This window comes from Nesoenas mayeri (genome assembly GCF_963082525.1).
Source record: "Nesoenas mayeri genome assembly, chromosome: 7".
Classification (NCBI taxonomy): Eukaryota; Metazoa; Chordata; class Aves; order Columbiformes; family Columbidae; genus Nesoenas; species Nesoenas mayeri.
The window spans coordinates 22,485,476-22,509,536 of record NC_137551.1 but is presented as its reverse complement, the minus strand read 5'-3'; the positions used below and the strand labels follow the sequence as shown (position 1 = coordinate 22,509,536).

The 24,061-nt window shown below is 43.5% G+C and overlaps 1 protein-coding gene across 8 annotated transcripts in view; it reads right to left on the bottom strand.

Moving 5' to 3' along the window:
• Positions 1 to 23,530, bottom strand: part of MARCHF8 (membrane associated ring-CH-type finger 8) — a 93,165-nt gene extending 69,635 nt beyond the window's left edge. For 3 of the 8 annotated variants that reach the window (XM_080347901.1, XM_080347913.1, XM_080347910.1), the window contains exons 1-2: positions 23,359 to 23,530; positions 1,296 to 1,474 (exon numbers count right to left, since the gene is read on the bottom strand). In XM_080347901.1, the coding sequence (XP_080204027.1) occupies positions 1,296 to 1,391 (96 nt within the window). In that variant the 5' untranslated portion in view covers positions 1,392 to 1,474; positions 23,359 to 23,530. Of the gene's footprint in view, positions 1 to 1,295; positions 1,475 to 7,790; positions 7,882 to 22,602; positions 22,723 to 23,358 lie in introns of those variants that run through there. The other 5 variants (XM_080347916.1, XM_080347909.1, XM_080347911.1 and 2 more) reach the window with 4 other exon arrangements.
• Between the last annotated feature and the right edge of the window lie 531 nt (positions 23,531 to 24,061).

Below are 24,061 nucleotides of genomic sequence, written 5' to 3'. Positions count from 1 at the left end.
CTGTGAAGATGACTTCTTGCCAAGTCTTAGCAACCAAAACCAGCAGTGCACCAGCCTAATTAATTACTGATTTAAGAATCTGAAGGGATAGAATCCATTTTAAGATGATAATAAGGAGAAGACTCCAAAAAATAAGAATATGATAATTCTTGTTTACTGACTCACCGTTGACTTTGGCAGGTGCAATTTGGACAGCTGACAGGTGAGCTGGATAGTCAGGGTAGATGATCCTAACATATTAGAAGCCATTTCTTTTACCCTACCCAAAGTTGAGCTTAGTGAATCGCTTTCTGTAACAGGACAGTGCACTTCTCATCCCTTATAATTAAGCTACACTCTGTCTGTAATCAGTATCACCCTAGACCTCCTCAGAATTAACCACTGCTGAGCAGTGCACAAAACAAGCCCTGCAGCTGTACCATAATGTGAATGTCCTTTTGACCTCATTTTATGTTGGAGTAAAGCTAAAAAAATGGCAGAATTTTCTGTGGAACTGGCAGAGAATGTAAAATTCAATACAATGCACACGAATGCATGTGGCATACTATGGTCTTTGGATTTGAACAGAGAGACATTCCAGGGGTAAACAAGGTTGACACATAAAGGCTAGACACAGTATGCTATTAAAAATTATTAAGTAGAGTATTAATTAGATTCTATCACAACTATAATCATAAGATACTTCAGATGGTTTTGCATTCCCTTTCTCATTAGCACCACAACAAGACCTCAAAATTATTCTATTCACGCATATGCTCCCAAGTTAAGAATACAAACCATATTCCCAGAAGACAGCATAATAAGTATAAGTATATATATATATATATATATATGGGTGTATATTTCCTTTCTTGTGATATTCTGGTCAATATGAACCAAAACACGGCTACTAAATGATGTCAAGATCAAAGGAAAACAGGATGCATGTGTGCATGTAGGGATTCACGTCCCATACTATTTTTCTTTTAGAAAGGTAAAATACACCTGTAACAGCTTTCGTGACAACAGTTCTAGAGCCATCTTCCAAAATCCCTATTTGCCTTGAATTCTTATGCAAAATAGAAGGTCATAGCTTGCATTTTGCAGGTTACTCTCCAGCAATTTCTCAAATTTTGCAGCCAGTTGCTTTAAAATTGCAAACATGAGAAGAGATAATCTGTTAACATCCGTCTTCACTAAAAGCAGCTGTCATGCAAGGAGTTGGGGCTCTGGAACAGAATCAGGTCTGATTTGATAACTTCTGCCACTTTATATTTGGGTAACTTCCTGTGAATATCAAGTACATCTGACAGTACCTGTTCCTCTTTTTCTTTGGTCTTGCTCCTGGAGACTCTGGAAGAGGTAACATCCTGAGCTGGAATGACAGAGATTTGATGCAGTGGCATGTTCATCACACCGCCTTGTTTGGTCCTATCATTTACAGGAAGGAGGCTTGAAGGCAGCGCTCATTCAGTGCCATTGTCAAGCCTTGCACCTAAAAAATAAAAATATTAGATGATGTTAGAGTAGCTTGGAATGCAATTATTTCTAAATCAGAGCTAAGCCATGAGTTGGGCCAAGGCTCACTTCTTATTTTCTCTCTGGATTCTGAACAGGAGAGAGTTTGGCTGGGTGAGAAACAACACTGGAGTTTTAAAGAGCTAGAACTAGACAGGTCAGAGCACAATTTATACAAACGAATGAATACACAAATTATCAGCCAGTTCTTAAAGTGGTTCAAGAGCAGAGCCAGAGGGCAGTGACCACACTTGAGTCTGTGTAGAAACAGAAGAGGATGAAGAGCAGCTGACCAGCAGCAGTGTGCTACCTGGAGGGGCAGAGAGCAAAGCTCATGCAGGTAGATTCCTGAACAGCCAATCCCACCACACTGGGTCAAACTGCCTCAGGCATTGTCCCCAATCAGGCTGAATACCATAGATTTGGTTAAAAACAATCAGTAGCCTGCATTTGGCTCCTGTCATTCATACAATGACAGCTGGCAATAGGAAGATGCATCACGTGAGCTGTTCCTTTCTTAAGGCTATTAGAGAATAATATAATCAAAATCCCTTGCTAGGAATTGGGAATCCACTGGACTACACACACTTTATCCTTCTTTTACTAATACAACAGGGAAGCATTACACAAAGACAGCAATACACATAAATTAGCCAAAACTGGCAACACTAATCTGAAAGGCAGACATAATTAGCCATACCTTTTATTAGATTAGCAAAGTTACATTAAATAAAAACCCTTTTGAAACATGTAGGATCATGGAGTGTTTATTTAGAATGTAACCTGCCACAAATGAGACACAATCAATTGTATTTAAAGAAAGGATTAGAGGGGAATTAACATAGCAGGGACTATACTAAATAGGGCAACTGGATGATGCACTGTTCTTCTGTTTCCATAACATATCAACTTTTTGTTTGTTTGTTTTTGAATCTCTGACAGCAGGAAAGAAAGAATAGGTAGATGAGCTATGTATTATATTGCTGAGCAATTTAGAAGTAGTATAGTCTACTACTTAGTGCACACCCTTAACTTAAAAAGCACACATTTTTTACTTAAATTGGAAGTTTTAAAGATAAGCCAAGATTCCCAGGATTTTGATTCTGCAGAAAATGACAATCTGGTTCTATTTCCACTGGACTCCACAGGAGTACTGCAGTTGCGTAAAATGAAAACAGGATCAACTCTCTTGACTGCTTTGGATTACATTGGAAAAAAAAATTACATACCCCAAGGCACTTTATATGGGGAATGATAGTTCACTACCCTCTTTGCACCGAGCGGGAAAGAGTTATCAAAGGTCACAGAGCAAGCAATGAGCGAAAAACAAAAATGCAGGCAATGCCTGCTGCTTCCCAGTCACACACTCCACTTGCTGGATGACACTATCTGCCCATAAGACTGCTCAGCCAAATTCAGAAGCATTACTGACACATGGTCAGGATTTATATCACTTCCATAGATGCCAAGATGGCATATCATAAAGCATGCGTGAAAGCTTTGAAGGCAATGTCTCCATAGCTTCTAGGCATCACTGACTGTAAAAATCAAACACATTTATAAGCATGAACAAGCAACAACAAGGACATTTCCTTATTGGAGGAAAGAGGGAAACATGGGACTTACCAGCACTATTGAATCTCAGTGTAAAGTATAAAGAGAAAACACAGAACCTCCCCAGCTCCTCCACACACCTGCTTAACTGCATCTTCTAAAGGAGCCAAGGCATAAGTGCCAGAGGAGAGATAAACATGGGCTGAGACAGGAATATCAGACTGTAATAAACTAAGCAGGAAGGGAAGGTATTTTCCCAAGAAAACACAAGGAAATGAAATCTAGAGAACATCAAGCTCCAATGAAAATATGCCAGGTAATATGATCTGTGCTCTTGCCAGTGATAGCTGAGCCAAGGGGAAGGAGACAGACCCCGTTCGGTGTCCCCTTCAAAAAGAGTTCTGGGCTTGCAGGCAAGAACATGTTATTACTGTACAGAGACCAAGGGAAATTATTAGAAAACACGGTTAAAACCCTTTGATTATGACAAACAAGTAAAACCAGTTTTTCTGCAGGTACTTCTAGGATTGCACGTGTTAGAATTCTTTGAAAGTGCTCAGCCAGCAGATAAAATCCAATTAGACATTGAAAGATGATGTGAAACAGCCCTCCCCTGGTAAAGAAGCCCGGCAGATGCTCTAATAATGCCTGCTTTTGTTCAAGAGTGGCCTAGAAAAAGCTCTTAACTTAACCCAAATGCCACATTGTAGCATCCCCAATCTGGAAGGTCCCTAACAAGGCATACTCTCAAAGCCTGTCTGCATCGACCTGAAGCACGTTAATTTCACAGTGCTAATTAAAGGATACAGTTACATGAGTCAACGGACCATCTGCAGCACCAAGTGCAAACAGACAAGGATGCCAGAAAAGCAATGCCACTTGACACAAAGCAAGTTATGACAAACTCTGCAGGATGTTATCCACAGCTAAACTAGCACGACACGCTCCCCAATCCAGGGGTGAGGAGCTGCGCATCTGTGAAGAGGGATCCAAGCTTCAAGCATGCCAAAACAAGGGCGTGCCAAGAAGGCTCCCAGGGAAGAAATGTTAAGGCAGGGGACTGCACCTGGATACTCCCTTCTCTTCAGGACTCCAGTTATATGTTCAGGCCACCACCCCTTACGCAAAGTGAGGGATCCTCATTGCTACAGCCCCTCCACCAAACCGCTGAGTACACTCACCCAGGAGGTGGCAGATAAGGGCTCAGCTTCCTCCTGCCCTGCATGGTATTCGGTTCATAAACCACACATGCAAGAGAAGTCCCATAACCAGCAGTGTAGATACTGTTCTGTTCACAGAGAAGGGACTTTCCAGCTCCTTTCTGCCTGGAAAGCTGAAATAATTATGGGAGGGCTGGACAGAGAGAGGGGGCACGTACATGAGACAGGTCCCATAGGAAGGGCAGTCATCTGCCTGTGAAGGAGGAGGGATCCTGTTCTCCTCCTGCCCTCATAGCTATTCATACGTTATTCACTGCAGTAAAACACTGAAGAACACCTTTTAGGAGTTTTGGTGTTCAGCAAATAATAATAAAGTCTGTTTTCATAGCTGGGCCCTTTAGAGATTTCTTTATTGATGCTGCCGATGGCCACTAAGCCACAAATACAGACTACTGGTCTTGCCCAAGAGGTTTCCTGTGGACCTGGCTGGGGCATATGTGAATGCCAGGGCAGAGAACAGCCTGAAGCTCTACTGTTCCCCCTATCTAGAGCCACAATGGTTCCAGCAAAACAGATTCCAGCAATACTGCCACTGTGGAGAGCCTTCAGAAATCAATGCCATTTCAAAAGACAAAAGAAGTCAAAATCCTGGGGTCAGAGCCCACAGTTGAGTCCTCAATGGAGCTAAGATGTCACCCATGCAGGTAGTCTAGTTTCGCTTTCTACAGGGCAGGCAAACAGTAACTAAAAATGCCAGCAGACGGCTGGAACCACATCAGCTGGGTCCTCATTATGTTGCTAGAACCAAAAAGCTCCAGCAAGAAGAGTCCTAGACAAAACTACACAAACTGTCTCCGAAGGCAGTTAAGTAGTTAAGAAGAAAAAAGGAAGGAAACACATACATGTGACTTGGACCTGGTGGCCGGGGCATTCCCCTGCGCAGTTATGTCTCCTGACACCAACAGATGCACAAAATTAGGTTCCCAGCAGTTATCAGCATTAAGTACATGAGCGGGAACAACTGACAACAACAGATAACTTCACCATAGCAGAAGCAGGTGGGAGACTACTTGAAACCCCACTTCTATCCCACTCCATGAGGGCCTCCATTTCCCAGCTGACAAAACAAGAACATAAATCAGCCATGAGACGAGCCTAATAGTCTGTAAATTGCTCGACTGTTACAATAAGAAGTGCCATGGGAAGAACCCAGGTGGAGGAAGATCATCTGTCATCCCTCACCTGCCACCTACCACAGCTTCTCTGCCCATCACACACCTCAAAGTAAAGGCTACATCACACTTTGCCAAAGATTCCCAGCCAGACGGGGGCAAGTAAGTACAAATCATGCTTTCCTGCCCGTGGTTTGATATCTGCTGCAATCTAAAAACATGCAGTATGAACTGCAGCTTTTATTAGTTAATTTACACTTCAGAAAGTCTACCATATTCTCTAGTTACACAGCATATGCTGAAGAACTTCAGCAGAAGGTCTGGAGCTGTAGCAGCACTGGCTGCTGATGTACACAGGCCTCACCAAAGGAAAAGCATCCTGAGGATGTTTGCAGGTGTGTACATGGGCTTCGCGTTACTCATAGAAGGGGGAAAAAAAAAAACAGCAGCCAAATATCACAGTTGTTTTCCTGTTTAAATTACAATAGGCATTCTGGATTATATGTGCATGAAAAATAAACCATGGAACCTGTGGTATAAGCAAGAGGACAGTCACTAACGGCATGGAATTGAAGGGAATTTCACCTGAGTTATTCCTATCTGCTCTAAGGCTTCTTACACTTTTCATCAACTCTCCTAGCCCCCATTAATGACAGCGAGCTCTATCATATAGGTCAATGGTCTGATAATCTGTTGAGGAGGTGGGCAGGTTAAAAATAAAGCAACAGGTCGCTGCTGTCCAGATAATCCAGACACTGCTGCACCGTGCATTGCTGTGAAAATCCTGCCATGGAGTGGACATAGCCCAGGGACTTCAGGGGACTTATGAGCTGCAGGCTGGAATGTGCTGCCGCGAGGCTTTGTGGATCGCTGCCATGAACTCTGGTCTTCTGAAATTTCCCCTCTGTACAGCACGAAACCTGACCAAGCTAAACAGGAATGGAAACCCTCTGAGGAAATCTCTGAGTGCTGCTAGATGGTGCAACGTCTTCATCAGCTGGCTTACTTTCTTAGTGAGAATTTAAATAATCTATCAACACAGCTCTGGAACTGGTCTTCTGCTGAAGGTCTTGATGTGAAATCTCAAAGCCTCATTAAAAAAACCAACCGAATAAATAAACCAAACCAAAATAAAATAAAACAACAACAAAGCCCAAACAACTTTCAGGTTTGCCTTTGTTTTTTTGTTGTTGTTTTAGAAGTGAGAGAAGTCCTCATCCAGTGACCTTAGCAAATTCCTGTATGCATCTTAACTTTGCTTACCTACCCTGGCATTTCAGCTGGATATAGCTTATGCCTACTTCCTGTCCACTGCATCTTCCATATTTGCAAATATTTCCAACCCTATTAAAGCTTGTGTTGGCTCCAGTTTGAAGCTTTTACTTATTTTGAGCTGTCCAGACTCCTCCTCTACTAATGCAGCTTACATAATCCTTTTCTAGCAATGACAGATGTGCATTTTCAAAAAGAGGATCCTGTATCTGTGTTTCATTTTGTTTTACTGCAGCTTAATCAGTACTTTGTTAACAGCATTATTTAGGAGATGTTATCAAGCCTCATGCACTTCACATGCATTTGTTAACTTGACAAACAAATCTAATTCAAGGGAGCTTAAGGGAGAGAAACTCACACTTTTTTCCCTGCGGTACCTTTTACATTTCAAGGCTAGTACAACGTTAGAAGTGAAAAGAACCCCTGTACTTAGACCAGGCAGGTATAATTCTGATTATTGCTGTTTACAGCTACACTCCTGCCCCTATATCTTGCATTGTTTATAAGCTTAGCTGTAACTTCTCACTCCTTTCATCCACCTGCTAGTGTCTTAAAAATAATCAGCTTCAAGACTTAAAAATATTTTTCTTCTAATTTTTTTAAATCATGTTATTGTGTAGTTGAAACCAAAAGAAAGACTTAAAAAGGGGACAAGAGATCCTTCTATGTGTTTCCCATGTTCCCTTTGAAAGCTTCTCATTATACAGGAACATATAGCTGCAGATTACACACACTGCAAATAAAAAGACAGGTATCTGCCAGCTCTGGCTGACTCCTCTCAAAATAAGAATATGATAGTTTTTACAAACATAATACAACTGGACAAGCACAGTGTTACACTACAGCATCAATAAATAATGGTCCCAGTGCTCTTAGCACTGCCCTCCCCCTTCCCCCCCGCCTCATTAATTTCAGTGGCCGCTGAGCAAGATCTACACCTCTGAAAAACAGATTCCTTAAAATCTGTCCCTTTCAAATCAAATCAGCTGTCACGTGCAATTATTAACTAGCTTGGTAGCACTCAAAAGAAAACAAATATCACTTTCTTTTGTTCGATAACAAAATAATAGTCATTACAGTCCCTTGAGAAAAAATAAATTACTTTTGTCTGCTTACGCTACTAATAGCAACTTACCTGCATGAGAAGCATCAGCGGTTATTCCTGATGTCCTGTGGGAAGAACAAAGTGCCAGGTGCTCTCCACATACATGGGCAGGATGCTCCTGCTACAGAGGCAAAACTTCTTTAACTACCTCAGTGTCTACTAGGTAATACAAATTTTTAAGTACTCCCCTTGTATATTTGTTTATGAAAGAGCCCATAATAACATCAACAATAATCCCTGGGACAGTCTCTAACTATAACAAGCAAAAAGAAACAGAGGCAAAGCAGAAATTTCATACTCTACTCTGGGAAGCCCTAAGAGTGGGGCCTGGGAGAGGAGAACAGCCAGGGCTGCTGCTTTGTCAGCCAGCAAGTTGCTCTACCTGCTCCACTGATTTTCCAAATCCATTTGCATAAGTGGGTACCACTCATTCTTTCACCTAGATAATCACAATTTCACCTCACCCCTTCACATTAAACATGTCTTCCTGCCCTGAGGTGCTTTTGAACAGAGCAGGTCTAGCACATGAATCACACTGCAAGCTGGGAGCCTTTACAGCTTTGCTGCAAGCAGGATGCAATATCACAGCATGCACGGGACTTGCCTTGTTATCAGTCTTAGCCATGATCCCATCAACTCCCACAAGAAGTAGCAACTGACTTCCTGAAGAATGAGTGCCCCCCTCCCAAAGAGCCATTCTTCCCTCTGATTTGGCCTGAAGCCACCTTGCTGAGCAAAAATTAGGCTGGCTTGACCACATGGCTTAAATTAGAATATTTTTTTTTAAAGATATGGATGATGACTTTCTTCTTCATACTATTCATTGTCAGATAACAACATGTCACAGTACCACACCTGTTGCTATGGTTTTTGAGTATAGCTGTTTTTCATTCATTATTACATGTCCAAAAGCATCGCACAGCAGTAACCTGCATGGATTTCATCACAGTGTGCTCACTGGTGATGCAATGGTCAATGTAGCTTTTCCTTACTAACCCACAGACACGGTTAGAGCAGTGGTCTTGTTGCATACAATTTGAAATCCTTAAAGTAAAGGAAAATAAAAAAGGTCAGATTACTGTGAACACAGGTTTGGGAATGACCCACTAAGATTGCTGCCATTGATCCCCTGCAATTGTAGGTCACGCATAATCAGCATGGAAGGGTCCACAGTACATCCACTGGATACAAAAGACACTCCCCTCCCCTCTATTCATGGGCAAAAGCCAAAACCTATGACATGCCAGGGAAAGGCAGCAAGTGATGTCAAAGACAAGGCAACACCCTGGGCCTCTAGGATAATAGCAAATCTATCAAGAAAAACACCCACATGAGCATTATGATTTGGCAAAGTGCCCCACATGATGATCCATAGTTTTTAAAAGAAAATATTAATGCTGGTCATAACCAAATGGAAAGAGGGACATACTAATACATGTATAGACCAGTGAGAGAAATCTGCACCAACATGTATTTGTAGGCAAATATCAAGCCTAGCACACAAGTCGACATCACTTCCTATTCTCTCCTTTTGGGATTCACAAAATTCTAAATGGTTCTGAAATCCAGAAAAAAAACCAAAAAAACCAAAACAAAACCCAAAACCAAAACAAAACCAAAACAAAAAAAATCCCACACTTTGTATATTATCTTCATATTTAGTAAAGATTGTTAAAAACAAATGCATAAGTTTACATCAAAGACAATGAAAGTCTGTGTTTCTCAAACACTGTAAATATTTACAATACAGGATAGCAATGAAACAACAATGTCATCCTTGTTGAGTGAGGACATTGCTCACATTCTGTATTGTACACAGATAACAATGATATATTTTTAGGAAAATTCTGTGCTACATCACTTCTTTTCCAATATGTAAGAGGCTAACAGTTGTAAAAGCTATTTATGAACAACAGGTGCCTAAGGACACTTTTCACTATTGTTTAACTGCTACCAGGCAAAACTTTCCTCTTAAGCCAGAGTAAGAAGAAAATACTGTTGACTGAATGATTCAGTGTTTTGAAAAAGTATGAAATAATTCCTTCATTGTCTCTAGGTGAATAAGAAATTTCTGAAGTGGTGCACATAAGAATGTATCTCTCTGGAATGATTTGTGAGTTAAATGCCAGGTAACTCTTTATTTACAGGTTTATGTTACAACTTATCTTTGCTCTGGAAGTCTTAATAAAACGTAGATTTCTGTATCATTACTACAAACCTTTAAACCCTTTCTGAGGAAATAGCTATAAACCACAGTATTTAGAACTTGCATGATGCAAGTTCAAGTGTAGAGTAAAAAGGGCAATGTACCAAGCATACTGTACCTGATTCTTCCACAAACTTGCATGACCAGTAAGTTATGTTTTCAACCATAATTTCCCACATTTTAAAGTAACCTCAACTTCTGATGAAAAACTAGCTCCCAGAAGTCATTTACTATCCCCTGAAGAGTCATAAATTTTAAATACATTTTAAATACAAGGGAATACTACGAGTTATTAAAGCATAACAGCTGTTGGTGAGAGTTTCTTATTGAGAAGTATCTTCAGGCATAGCATGTATCCCTTATGTTTTTCTGTTTCCATCCTGATACCTTCTCCATACATGTCTCAATGCCAAACAAGAAACCCCAGAGGGCAACACAGGAAGGATCAGGACTGCAAGCCACACAAGAACTTTCCTCCAGGCAGAAGCACCATCTGAGAGTGTCCACAGTCCCAGACATAAGTGCTCATCTTTATTTCAAATATCACCAATACAGAGATGTGCTTGTTAGGCTTAGTTCAGGAAGGCAAATCATTTAAGTTCTTCACTTCAGTCACTTTCGTGCAATGGAAAGATGACAATACTTCCACTTCCCCCACTCAGGCTGTTTCAGCTGCACAGGTGTGTTCTGCCTGTTCCTTACCATGGCAATGTACAGTACCTGGTACAAGCAAGAACATAGGCTGAAGTGCTACAGTAAGACAAGCAATCAGAGCAGTACATGAGTCACTCCTTCCGTTTCAGACCTGCATCCTCACCAAAAATTGCCAGATCTTGAGACAGCTGCTAGCCAGACAAACATGGTATTTCTCATCAACACAAAAATTATGCTGTGAAGAGTTTAAGAACCTCTGTGTCACAGTATTATTGCTGAAAACTAAAGCTGTATAAAGCCTACAGACAGTGTCCAGATTTGTTCACAGAATTAATTCCCTTCCAGTGTCAGGACAAGACAGCCTCTTTCGAACGTAACCTTAGAGTGGGATATGTTGTGCAGTTAAAAGGGCTTCACGTGCTCTTCTTATTACAAGTGTTCCTGGTGTGATTTAAAGGCCAAGCAGCCAATTTCAGAGGGCTGACAAACAGCCTGGCTTCCTTCATCCTGGCTCCCCACGCCAGCACTTACACCAACGTGCACGGCAGCAAAGCATCAGCACAAACAATTTCCATTCATCAGGGTGTTATTTCATGTGAGTGTGCTGGCACGTGTATGTCAGCTCCGCCTGTCCTCCCCCCACCAAGGGTGCTCTGTGCCACCCAAAAAGGAGGGACTGGCATTACTGAACCCAACAGACAAGGCATTCCTTACCACAGTCCATAAAGGGCCATTCATCCCCACTATACCTAAAATAGCCACTGGATGCAATCATGAGATGAATACACAACTGTGGATTCCTTTAAAACACTGCCTTCTTACACGGACCAGCTTCCTCACCCATTGTCCTCATTCTCCATTTGGCAATCAAGTGTTGACCCTTTCTGTTCCATCTGATATGGGTCCCTTCATTTCTACAAACATTACAAGTTCAGAGAGTTTACGAGAAGCTTAGAGAAACACCACAAAACTCCACCAATCCATTCCTATGCACTTGCAAGATCTGTATACAATCCTATTAAAACAAATCCATCACAATTTCCAAGTACCAGAATCAAGGCAGTATTTCTGCAGTCTGTCTGTCATTCAGTAGCTGCTCATTGCCAGTCAACCACAGCCAGCTGCAGAAGGCTGCTATGACACAGTGAAGCATCCAGGTACAGAGAAATTGTGCCTGTTCATAAGAAACCTCAAGAATTGCACAGGTCTGTTTCTTGCTGTTGGGGAAGAGGCTGACTTGCAGCGCCTGGTTGTCCTGCTGCTTAAATAACTTCTTGTTTTGCCTCTGGCAGATGCTTCAAGTGATACTCAAGTGCCTAGTAAGGCAAGAAGCAGCCCTGGACATTAGAGAGCAACAGACCGTCAGACAAAACACCATTTAGAAGGAACCTGGTGACAGCTGGGGCAATATGGTGGAATGGATTCTGGGTTGCTGCTCCATATTCACGGGGCAAGTAAAAGTAGTTGATAGGGAAAGTTGTCCAAGCAGGGAAAGGCTTAAAATAAAATTCAGGATCACAGCCATATCACTGACACAAGCTGACATGTTACATTTTTCAACTCAATCACATTCAAAGGTGGCTTCTCTGTCTTCTCCCCTAATAGATGTGTTTTGCTTTAAATTAGTTTAGATAGGAGCCAGAGAGATGAGCCAACTGTGCTAAGTAAGGCCCATGAAATTCTGATGCACGCAAGCAGTATTTTAAAATCTGAAACATTCATGAAGACAAAACCTGGAAGCAACAGCAGTTTATATCAGGTATCTGATGAAACTGAAGGCAAGAAAAGAAAAAAACCAACACTTCTTTTTTTTAAGCTAAAATCTCATCAGTCCTGAAGAAAATATATTGTTGGAAAGAGGGGAACATTTAACCTGTTGAGGTCACATCAGAGTTTTGCACCGTCTGCATTCAGAGCTGTAGTGAAATAAACCCACCTTACCCCACCCTGCTCTCCTTCATATTTTCCAGGATCTATACCTGCTGACCATGTGGTTTCCCTCTCTAAGTACATATGATTACAATAATATTCAGGGACATTTGCTCTTCCAAAGAGTAGATTAAAAAATTACTACAGGCAAATAATGTGGATGTCTGCTGTATTAGGCTAACGGAGAGATAAGGACTTATTTCTTTATTAACCATTTTAAAATGGCAAATACAAGATTTTTTTTAATTGAAAAAAAGAAAACTACTCCTTATTCCAAATGCAACAGGTATCTCCTCATTTTTAAAGTGTCAGGAGTCCACAAGTGACATTACTGCTTTCTCCTTGGAGGACCCAATCATTCCTGTCAGTCTCTGGCTGCCAGAGGAAGCAGCACTGAGCTTAGGAGCAGGATGGTCCCCTCTGTGTCACAAGTGTCTTCCTGCCTGAGGCAGTCCTTCTCCATTAGCCCTGCTCGCTCTGAATGAGGCACAAAGCCTTGGTCCTGAAGGGATTTACTCTTCTTGTTTTACAGGGACATGTGCTACTCAGTGAATGGTTTTACCTGGTGACAGCAAAAGCTCCTATTACCATCCTCTGTCTAAGAAGTAATTTGGTACCATCGTGCATCACCAAAATTTCCTGCAGAGTTAACAGAAGTTTCATGGTTCAGTAAGGCCAGGTGATCTCTCATGGCACCATTACAGAGGGCAGTAACCATTTAACTCAAAAATGAAACTAAAGAGAGGCCCAGACCCCAGTTTACAAAATGGTAAATACATCAGCTGAAAAGGCTTCCTCCTCCTCCTTGTGCTGCTTCTGCAGCGAAGCCAGGCAGCTGCCTTACAAAGCTCAGCCAATGCTATGTAACAGCTTCAAGCAGGAAACAACGTAACATATAAATGTTTGCTTGTGTGATCATGGGTTGGGTTTTCTGGGGTCGGGGTGATTTTTTTTAAACAAAAATATTCTCTAGGAAGATGATGCCCATACTATGGAGGGCATCTTCTCTGCCTGAAAATAGTGATACTGCTGGAAAAACTGCACCTTACAGCATTTAGCTAGGGCAAAGACTCAGCATAAATCCAGTGCAAAGTCAGTACCACCACCCTCACAGCACCTGGTCTCCCCCTGAAATTCCCTTCCCAAACACTGATTTGCCCAGACTTTCCTGACTGGCAAAACAGAGACATCACTTCAGTCTCTGATCTTGTCCTATCTGCAGGTTATGAATTTGAATACTTCCCTAATTAGAGATCAACTGTGGAACTAGAAGGTGGATTATTTTTAGCAATTGTCTGATTGAGCTGCAGCCACAGCCAGTTTTAAATTAGTCACTGCCTTTCCTAAGACTACATGTTACAAACGAACTTCCAATGCAACATTCAGTATCTCTTCAAAAGCCATAATCTATCAGTCATCTTTGCAAGGAAGAGAGAAAACAGGGAGCAGCTATTATTCAGTCAAAAAGAGACTTCTTAAGATCTTCAGGTTTCTCACTCAAAGCCCAGAAAGAATGGCAAGGGGAGATGAAGAGGTCTGGAAAGGCACAGTCACCTCAACACAGCAGCAGCAAAGACACAAACTCGAGTAACTCATCCTTCTGACAGCAGTCATGCCGGAGTAGCATCTTATACAGAAAAGGTCACAGAAGGCCCAGCGACAGCATACCATGCTCTTTCACTGCTCACCAGGTTAAAGCACCACTTAGCCTGACAGTGATTTTCTTCTTTTTTTGGCACATTCCAGTAAAGGAAGAAGAAAAGGCACACAGAAGAAAGGCTCAGCTCAGAAACTTGCCAACTCTCCTTGACTCACAGGGGTTGCTGGAAACTGAGGATAAACAGCATCTTGGAACAGCAGGTCTGTGCTGCAGTATGTCCATGTTACTGGCCGTGGTGGGATGTGCTGCATACAGTCAAGCTGTTTTCCAGTCCCATCCCCTGCTGACAAAAATTACTTTCAGACTTGAAAGCCAACAGTTTCGTCATCTTATTAAATTCCCTGTTCCTGGCTCAGATGTCTCTCACATGTATTAGTTACATTACATCAACCATGAAGACCTGTCTATGAGCCACACAAGATAGAGCTCAAAGGAGGCCAGTCAGAGTTTGGATCATCAGCGCTCCGAGGTTCTCTGCATTCACAGAAGCAGCAATGCAAACGTGTGACAAGGGGTGAGTTTATGGTTTGTGGGGTCAGGTGGAAAGTGAGATAATACCAAAGCACTAAGATGCAACTGGCAAACATAGCTTGCCTGGGCAGATCATCCACTTGGAGCAGAACCATCCCTGCAGCTTCCTCTCACAACCCCTGCACCATGCACAGCCAGTAAAGACAGACTAAGCCAAACCCATGCAGGTCTAACAAATCAGAGAGCCTAAATGCAGCCACTATGGAGGACTTAAAAAGGCAGCTGACAAGCAGCCAACCAGCAGCCTAACCAGCAGGATCCCTGCAGGACATCACAGCCCTACCAAGTCTGCGCATAGCGCCTGCTGTACTGCACAGTGAGAACACGCCAACTGAAAAACTTCCCGGTAGGCAGTCAGAGACAGATAAGACAGACTGAACACGTGTCCCAGCTGACAAGTGGAGCTCAAGTACACAGAGAAAGCAAACAACCATAACAAATGTCTAACAGACACAATGGAAGATCACAGCCAAGAATAAAATGCATGATGTATCTAATTCCCTTTCTATACAAGGAACTGATCCTGACTCAGCTTTCTTGCTCTGAGGCAGCTGAACCACACAATGCTATGCTTGCTTCTTGCCAGGGTATCACAAATGATGGAAAGTGAGTGAGAAATCTTATCCTCAATCAAACATGTTCAACAGCAGCTGAGCTGGGATCCTTGCCTTGTGGTTAGAGAAGTTGATATCAACACCACTAATGAATAAAAGCCCAGGCCTGGTGCAGATACAAGTCCCCAAAACACCAAATGCTGACCATTAGAGGCTCCGATCCTGGAAGAAGAAAACCAGTAAAAGACTAGAAAGCATACATCGGACTTATCCCACTGCATTTGGCATGCAGGTATATAGAGGAGATACTTCCACACTTCACTACGTGCATCTCAGATGCAGCCTTACTGAGCATGGTTTAAAAGCAAGGAGCACTTACGCAACCCTGGTGCGAGGCACAGGGCTTGGGCAGGCTTTGGACACACGGCTTTGAAGCTGCAGTTCTAATCTATGTCTAGCACAAGGCCTCACTAGAAACAAAGCCATACACTTCATTTAAGGAAATAATCAGATGGATCAGGAAAGGTCAAAGAGGAATAATTTTGAACCTCTTGTCATTTGGAAAATACAACACAGTTGTGAATCCCAGTGATTTGCCTGGAAAACATCACATTGCAGTTTTCCTGCACTCCCAGGAAGGCACATAAAAAGAATGTAATCTCTAAAAAGCCTTGGGAGCTGCAGAGCTCTGCAGGTGTACCAGAGCAGGACTCTTTTTCACAGACCTGCCCAAGCGTGTAGCAGCTTGTCCAGAACAACAAGCCTTGCAATTCTGTGATGAAAGCGACTTGGTGAATATTTTCACATTTGAAAGACTTAACTCTAGCGGTCTCAGTCAGAAGTTATCCTTCCCTGTCAAGTCTGACCCTAGGACGAAGGGTACAAAATAGCTCAACACTGTTGTCACGAGACTCTCAGAAACAAGATATGCTTCTCATGCAAAAAAACTGCTAAAAGGCAATATATAGTGTTTTCATGCCCCAAAGCAATGAGATATTTCAAGGCTACAGTGTTAACATACTGCATAAGAACACTGATGCATTTAGAAGGCTGAAATTTTGTCTCATTTTTATTTGCTTCTGCTTTGTTATGCCAAGAGCAAAGTTAAAACCCCCTTCCACCTTTCAATCAAACATGCTACTTTTCTTTGTTAACTCCCAAGATGAGGCTAGCCTGACAAGACTCCTATAATTTTACAAAGGAATCTCTCCTCCCTCCACCCCCTTATGTTATCAAACATTAATTTTGTGAAAAGTCTGCCACACCGTGCCAGTTCTAATTTAGTAACAATACTCAACCTTTTCCACTAGGCTCGTGGAATGCCTTGCCGTGGAAGAAGATCATCCCATAGGCAGAAGGATGAGCAGAGTCTGATATCTTACAGCTGGGTATCCTGTGGCTGCAGGATTCATAAGGGTCACTCACCCACGTGAACAATCTTGTGTCCAAAAAAGTGCTGTCTCCACTGGCCTTGGCACAGGGTGAGGCTGCAGCTCTAGGTCATGGCATTGCAATCTACATTCCCGTTTTCCTGTGACATCTATGGTTCCAGGAAATATTTGGCATTTAGCCAACAGGTTCAGAAGTTACTTGCAGTGTGACTGCATAAGGCACTTCCCCTTGGAAAGTAAGCTAAAAAAACATTTAAAAAAATATCCAAGAACCTTACAAAAACATGATACAAATGACAACTGAGTTGCAGAAAACTCAAATGTGTACAGATGAAGTAGCTTAAACCAGAAAAGAGAGCTCAAAAGCAAGTACAGGACGCAGATTTCCTGTCTCTGACAACAAACCATTAGCTACAAGTGAACTTCCTCTTCTTTTTAGAGCTAAGCAGATTTATTTTTTCCTCTTTACAACAAGACAGCATTTAGTTCAGTGCACATCTATGCTATTTGGTTTAAGAAAACCCTCTCATCTAGAGAGCATTTGCAATGTCAAAGAGCAGCAGCTCCTCTGCAAGTTTTCAGTCTACTTGTTTTTCATATATATTATATGCACGCATGTATACACGTGCATGTATATACACACTTCACAGAAGACACTTCAATGTAAATGACTGGTTACAGATCAAGCTGGAGAAAAACACTGACAACAACCATCATTTTTAGCCCTGGTACTTCCAATTCATATTTGGCAGGCAGGCTCTAGATGAAAATGACCCTGAAAGCTATGATTATAATAATCACATTTAAACAGACAACATTTTGGATGCAGAACTACAAGGGAAATTCACTTCATTTACCAGAAAGGAAGGAAAAAACAGGCTACTGTTAATTCCAGAGAGAGACAGACTGTTCCCATGTGCAACATTCTGTCATCATCTACAGCAAACCATTACCTAGTGCTCTTCACATTGCTCTATGTCAGACTCCAGCAGGCTTATTAAGAATAGAAAAGCCACTGCCAACTTTCACTTTCTATCTATTTTAGCAGAGTTCATCATGCTGTTAAGTGCAAGTCCCTTAAGAGTGATTTGCTGAACAAGGCCATGGGAAACAGGGGAGAACGGGACAAAAACACACTCAGGGCAAGAGGAGGCATTTGCAAGAATTTCTTGCTATAATGTGGCCCATGTTATGAAAGCATGACAGAGCCCTGCATTGCATCACTCCCTGTATTTCAATGCATCAGTTTCCCCATAAATATATATATGCACCCAGAAAAAATAACATATATATACACACAGAAATATGAGACATTTTTTCATTAGCCTTCCTCTTCTGACTGATGTGTTCATAGTTACAACAGATGATAAGAAGGATTGGCCTAGCAGTGAATCACCCTCAATAGCACACTGTGCTTTTACAACTAGAAATAGAGGGATCAGAGAGATTAATCCTCTGTCCTGGATGACATGAAGAGCCAGTGACAGTGAAAGCAAATATAAATAGGCAGAGAAGGCTCTTTGTCTCACTACAGCCCCCCTTGGTTTTGAAGGAGACTCTTCCACTAAGAGATGCTTTAAGAGATCACTAGGAATGAAATTAAACAAAGGCTTCCCTTCTGTAGGGCCTGCAGTAACTGGGGGAGAGTAAAGGCCAGGTTCAGCCCCGCTGCCAAGAGCAGCACTTACGGTAGAAAGATTTGACTGAAAACTTCCTCAATATTTAATTGGTGCTATAGGGCAGGTTGTACATAGGGAGGCTGCTGCTTCCTGTTCAGCCAGTACTACTCAAATGATCCTCTACAGCCAAAGTTCACCCAAAAGCCACGTCTAGAAGTCAGTAACCTCAGTCACAGCACTTCGTGGACTCACTGCTGCCCCTGTGCAAATTCTTGTGTAACAAGAAAGTGGAACTTAAAATCCCACTCTGTGCACAGAACAGAAGCACGTCCCCCCTCCTCAAGCTGCACCAATGGCACTGAGTTAATAGCAGTAAGTCAGTCTACGTGACACATTATTCTGACCATTAGAATCAGCAGATCAGACTCAAGGGAAGCCTATCTTTTCTATTAATAAGTATTGTGTTTTTTATTGTTGTGTTGTTGTGGTTGATTTTTTTTCTACAGATACTCTTCCTTGCAGGCTCAGTATACACAATCAAAAAGGAACAAAAAGTCTTTTTAAAAATAAAGTATATTTGAGAGGAAGAGAGGCACCAAGGATACGTATACTTTCTTAAAAATTAGCAACTTTGTGTGTAACACTGCACCCTTTTTTATTTATTTTCCTCTTTTTTGGTTTGTCACCCTATATCCTTCTATCCTTCTTTCCTTCCCCTCTGTTTTATCCACCTGAGCCTTTGATTCAAAAGAAACATTGCTCATCCTGTGTCCAAGACATGACAGAAGTCAAGCTACCTGCTCAGGGAAAAACAGCTGGGATTATTTTTATTACTTATAATGAACCTCTTGTCCTTGATGGTGTGTAAACACATGATCTTGCTGAAGCCACTGCCAAACTGAAGGACAAAGTCACCCTTAGTGGTTTTCAATCACCTGTTAAATGATATTCCTAAATCCATTGCCTGTTTTCCCAAGGAGAAACTCTGGCACAGTTGTTCATGGTCAGCTTCACCTGCAGACTGGACTGGTGATCTGTATTCTGTCCTTCTGATGCATTCTGAAGGACACACAGAAACTTCTAAGGGGCAGATATCAAGGCACACCTGATACATAAGATTTACCTCCCCTAAAATATACACTATTCATATTCTATATTGATTCTGGCCAGATATTCTGCAAGGTTTATGACTGGGATCCTTAAATGAGGGATAAAGTGCTCATCTACTAGTTAACTTGATTTCATCAAACTATGGAAAATCTCAGCCACAATTTCTAGAATCTTTTAGTATTTTCCACCTATTAGACATATACCCGGCATCATAATTTCCAGTGTTGTTTTCAGTTGAGTTCAATAACCACAACTTTCTGCCAAGTCTCTGTTTAAATTCAAGACGTACTACCAAGCCCCCCTACTTGCCTGCAGGTATCAAAAAGATTAACTCCAAAGAGGCACCTATTCATAAAAGATAGAGAAGTTAAACAATAACTAACATACACCTTTGATTTAAAACTACACAAACCCAATAACCAGCTGGGCACATAACAAAGGCCAACCTTCCCTCCTGATCCCTGGGGAAAGAAATTGCAAGCACTGGAAACTGCTAATGGTTCAGATATCTCTTGCTGTTCGTGAATTGTCTGGTGATGAGTTACATTTAAGAATAACTCAGCTCTTAAAGCATATCTCTAATTGCAAAAAGACTGTGCTTGCAATGGCTCTTGTTCATTTACCTGCGCCAGAATCAATAAACACAATATCATCTGTTATTTGGCTTTTAAATGCTTCACATGAATGTGGTTAAAGCAAACCCACATTATCAAATGTGGGTTTGATAAAAGACCCACAAAAATATAGTGGTAAGCAGCAAAAGAGAATATGTTTTGCAAGTGATGAGTTCTTTGGATGACTAGTGTTTTCAGTAAAAGTGGCCCTAACTTTATTAAAGAAGCATTCAAGGACGTAGAGCTGTGAAACTTCACTGCTAACAAAGCCCACCCAGCAAGTTTAATGCCAGCTCTACTGCACCAAAGCAAGCTTCCATCACATCTTTGCAGTCTATGCACAAGTCAGCAAAACAGAAGTCACAGTAAATCCTGCATGAATGCTGTTTTACTGTGGGAATTAATACAGGGAAGCAGCTAGCACTAGATACTCCAGAAAAAGAACCAGATCAGGCAGTAACTGGATAGCTTGTTCCCCAGGAAGACTTCCTATCTAATACCTTTTGCCCTAGACGTGAAGCTTTTCCCAGACTTAAGTTTTTCATTTTTTGTAGCCTTCTGCAGCTTTGCTATTCACTGTTTGTCTGCCACATGCAGGCGCAGTCCAAGCACAGCAATATCCAGGGTTCCTGCACACTCCTTCCTTCAAAGCCGATGCAGTAGCTCAGCTACAGCCTCTTATTGAATACTAGTTAGATGCCTCTGCAGGACCAAGAGTTCCTTATGTTTTGAGGAGGAGGGAGGAAGGGCAGGACCAGAGCAAAACAAAATAAACAATAACATAAAATACATAACTAAAAGAAGGGGGCACTTCATTCCTGTTTTCATTTTTCCTGGCAAATGGCCATACTCACTCTGTTCTTCACCACTTCTGAAGCTGGCCGTCAGTCAGTCACATCAGGGCTGACTGCTTCTGAGGCGTATGGCAGGAAAGACACACCGCAGGATACTCCTTTTTCTTAGGCAGCAGAATCAATTCAGGACTTGTAAAAAGAACCTACCACTCCTTCCCTGAGCAGCATTACTACTAGGAGCTGGCACACTCCAGCAGTGATCTGCCTCCCCCGCTAATACCGCTGTACTAGAAGAGCAATAAGGAAATCAGGTGGGCAGAGAAGAGACTTTGGTAGATTGCCCAAAGTATGTGTGAAAGCCTCGGCAGCTGGGAAGACTGACTCCTTTCACCCTTGAACACAGGAGAGTTGCTTGTCCAAAAAGTCAGACCTAAAAAAACAAGTTTTGTTTGTTTTGTTTCAGTTCTTGTTTTGTTTGCTGGTTTGGTTTTGGTAGGTTTTTTTGTTTGTTTCTTTTCTCTCATCCTGAAAATACAGAAACTTCATCTGGTGCGATGAATTAATCCACCATCATGACACTTAAGACTGGGCAAAAGCAGCCTGGGAACAGGTGGATTTTCTAGCAGTGGAATCATAACTGCCTCGTTTGCATACGTTCACCAGTTCTGGCCTCGTGTCCATACACTGAAGCATGAAAAGGGCTGCAGCTTCTGATCTGACATCTCAAAACAGAAAATGACTTATTTTCAATTAGTATAACTCTACAAGCAAAACTGCTGACTAGGATGAGCTGAAAGCCCAAGTTAAAAAAACAAACTAACAAAAACCCCAACATCATAGCAAAAAATTCACAATTCACTGAATATTTGTTAAGTCCACATCAGGCTGTAATCAAAGCTACATGAAGTCCTCAGCATCGGGGCAGTTGTTCAGGCTTCAGTAGTCCTACCAACTTCAGCAGCTGTAGCAGATTCAAATCCTGGGGAATGTCTCTCTGTCTTTGAGCAGCTACAGGGTTGCTCAAGGCAGTCTGGCACCAAACTGTTTGGGCCGCAGCTGAGCAGCTCCCAACATCCCTCAGCAGGCATGATCCTGGATGCCCAGGACATATCCTTGATGTTTCCAGCAATCCTGGTCCAGAGGCAGGCTTAGAGGAACTCTGCATCAGTGGAAATTCACCAATGATGACAAGTTTCAAAGAAAACATCTTAGGTTTGATAAACAAGCGTTTTTCAAATAAAACCTTTTTCCTCTGAAAATCTTTGACTCGGGCTGTTACTGGACTAACATCAGCCTCATCTGACAATACTCTAGAACAAAATTCAGCAGCAAAAGTTCATAAAGAGTGCAGCTGCTTCAGACCACCTCTCCTCTTCCACCCCATCTTCCTTCCAAAATCTCTTTCCACCTCCACTCAAACTCTACCTAAATTGTCCCTTCTATGTTTATACTGCCCGGTTATTTCACAAATTTGCTGCGCTCAGAAGCACACAGGTCCTTTGCCAACTACAAAGCCTGAGCTGTCTGTTGTCTCACGCTGCAGTTTGAAACAAATGGTTTTTACATTGGCATGTTATAATTCAAGCTTTGTTTGCACTACCAGCATGCTAAAAAGATGAAAAGTTAAAGTGTTACAGTTCAGAACAACTTGAGCATTACTCTATTTGCCAGCTATCTCCAGGAAGCATGAAGGAATTCCGACTATTTCTCAGTCTGCCGTGAAACTTCATGATTCGTTTACGAACACGTTGCGACCAGCACATCTTGCATGCAGTTTTACCTCTGGTATATCTTTGTTCCACATCACTAACTGAACGCAAATTCAGGTCCTCCTCCAAATCGCAGACCCGGTGCAGACACGGAGCCTTTCTCAGCCAGCTGATCCGCTCTCGTTTCTCCCGAGCAATGCTAATACTCCCGGCGCCAGCGCACACAGAGGAGCTAAGGCTGAGCAGACAAAGACGACGGAGGTGGAAAAGCCTCTTACCCATGAATTAGGTGTCGCTTCCCCAGCTCCGACAGAGGAACAGCCCTCAACCCTCCGAGCGGCGCCTCCGCACCGGCCAGCGACGGGAGGCTCGGCCGCAGCCCCCGCCCCGCGGGCTGCCGGAGGCGACCCCCGCGGCCGCGCCGCGCTGCCCCGGCCGGCACACCACGCCACGCCACGGCGGCCGGTCCCCCGGGGAGCAGCTGCGGGCCGGGCCACGCCGCCCGCGTACAGCTGCCTGTTGCTCGCCGTCGGCACCGACCGACTTCCAGGAGGTGCTGCACCTGCGGGCGGGCGGTCCGGCCGCCGGACCCGGAGGGACGAGGTGGTGCCCGCGGGTCCGACCCAGCGGCGGCCGCAGGGCAGCGCCCCCCGGGGCAGGCGGACCCCGCGCCGGCCGAGCGGCACCGCGGGCAGCCCTCCCCGGGCCAACCCCGCGGCGGCGACGCCGGCGCCGGCCTCCCCACGCCGGAGGGGCGGCGGACCCGGTTCGCCCCCTCGGAGGAAGCGGTGGCGGCTCCCCGCGGCCAGGGCGGCGGCCGAGCCTACCTTGGTGCCCCGCACAGGGCCCGGGCCGGCGGCTCCTCCTTCGGCTGCGGCGGCTGTTGCTGCTACCCATGCCCGAGGCCGGGAGGCGGCGGGCCGTGGCGCCGGGGGCTGCGAAGCTCCTGCGGGGCCGGGGCCCCCCGGGCTCCCTCGCCCAGCTCCTGTTTACCGCGGCTCCCCGGCCGGCCGGGCTGCCTGTCACCGCGCCGCCCCGCCCCGGCCCGCCCCCGCCGCCATGGCCCGGAGCAGGACGGGGAAGCGAGGCGGCCGCACGGCGCCGGGGCCGCGGCTCCCCCTGCGGGAAGGGTGCCGGGCGGGGACCGTGACTTACCGGGAGCTGCGAGGTGAAAATCGACAGCGAAGCGATCGGTTTCCAGTTGTCGTGAGCTTTTACTCTCACCCTTACCTCCTGCTGCTACAAACGGTGATGCTAATGTCATGTCCGAGGGGCTTGTTCTTTAGTCTTTAGCAGAAGGAGACAGGTGAACTAACATCACAAGGTGCCACGTAACTTTTAAAAAATGTATATATGCTATAAGCCTGAAGATGGCCTATAGCCACCTTCATAAGGTGTTTTGTATTAGTTATTCACCTGCATGTATTGATTTACCATCAGAAGATTATGTAAACAAAAAGTACTAAAAGGATGCTAATGAAGTTTACCCCGTAGCTATATCTGGGTGCCATACTCTCTGTTGCTGTTTTA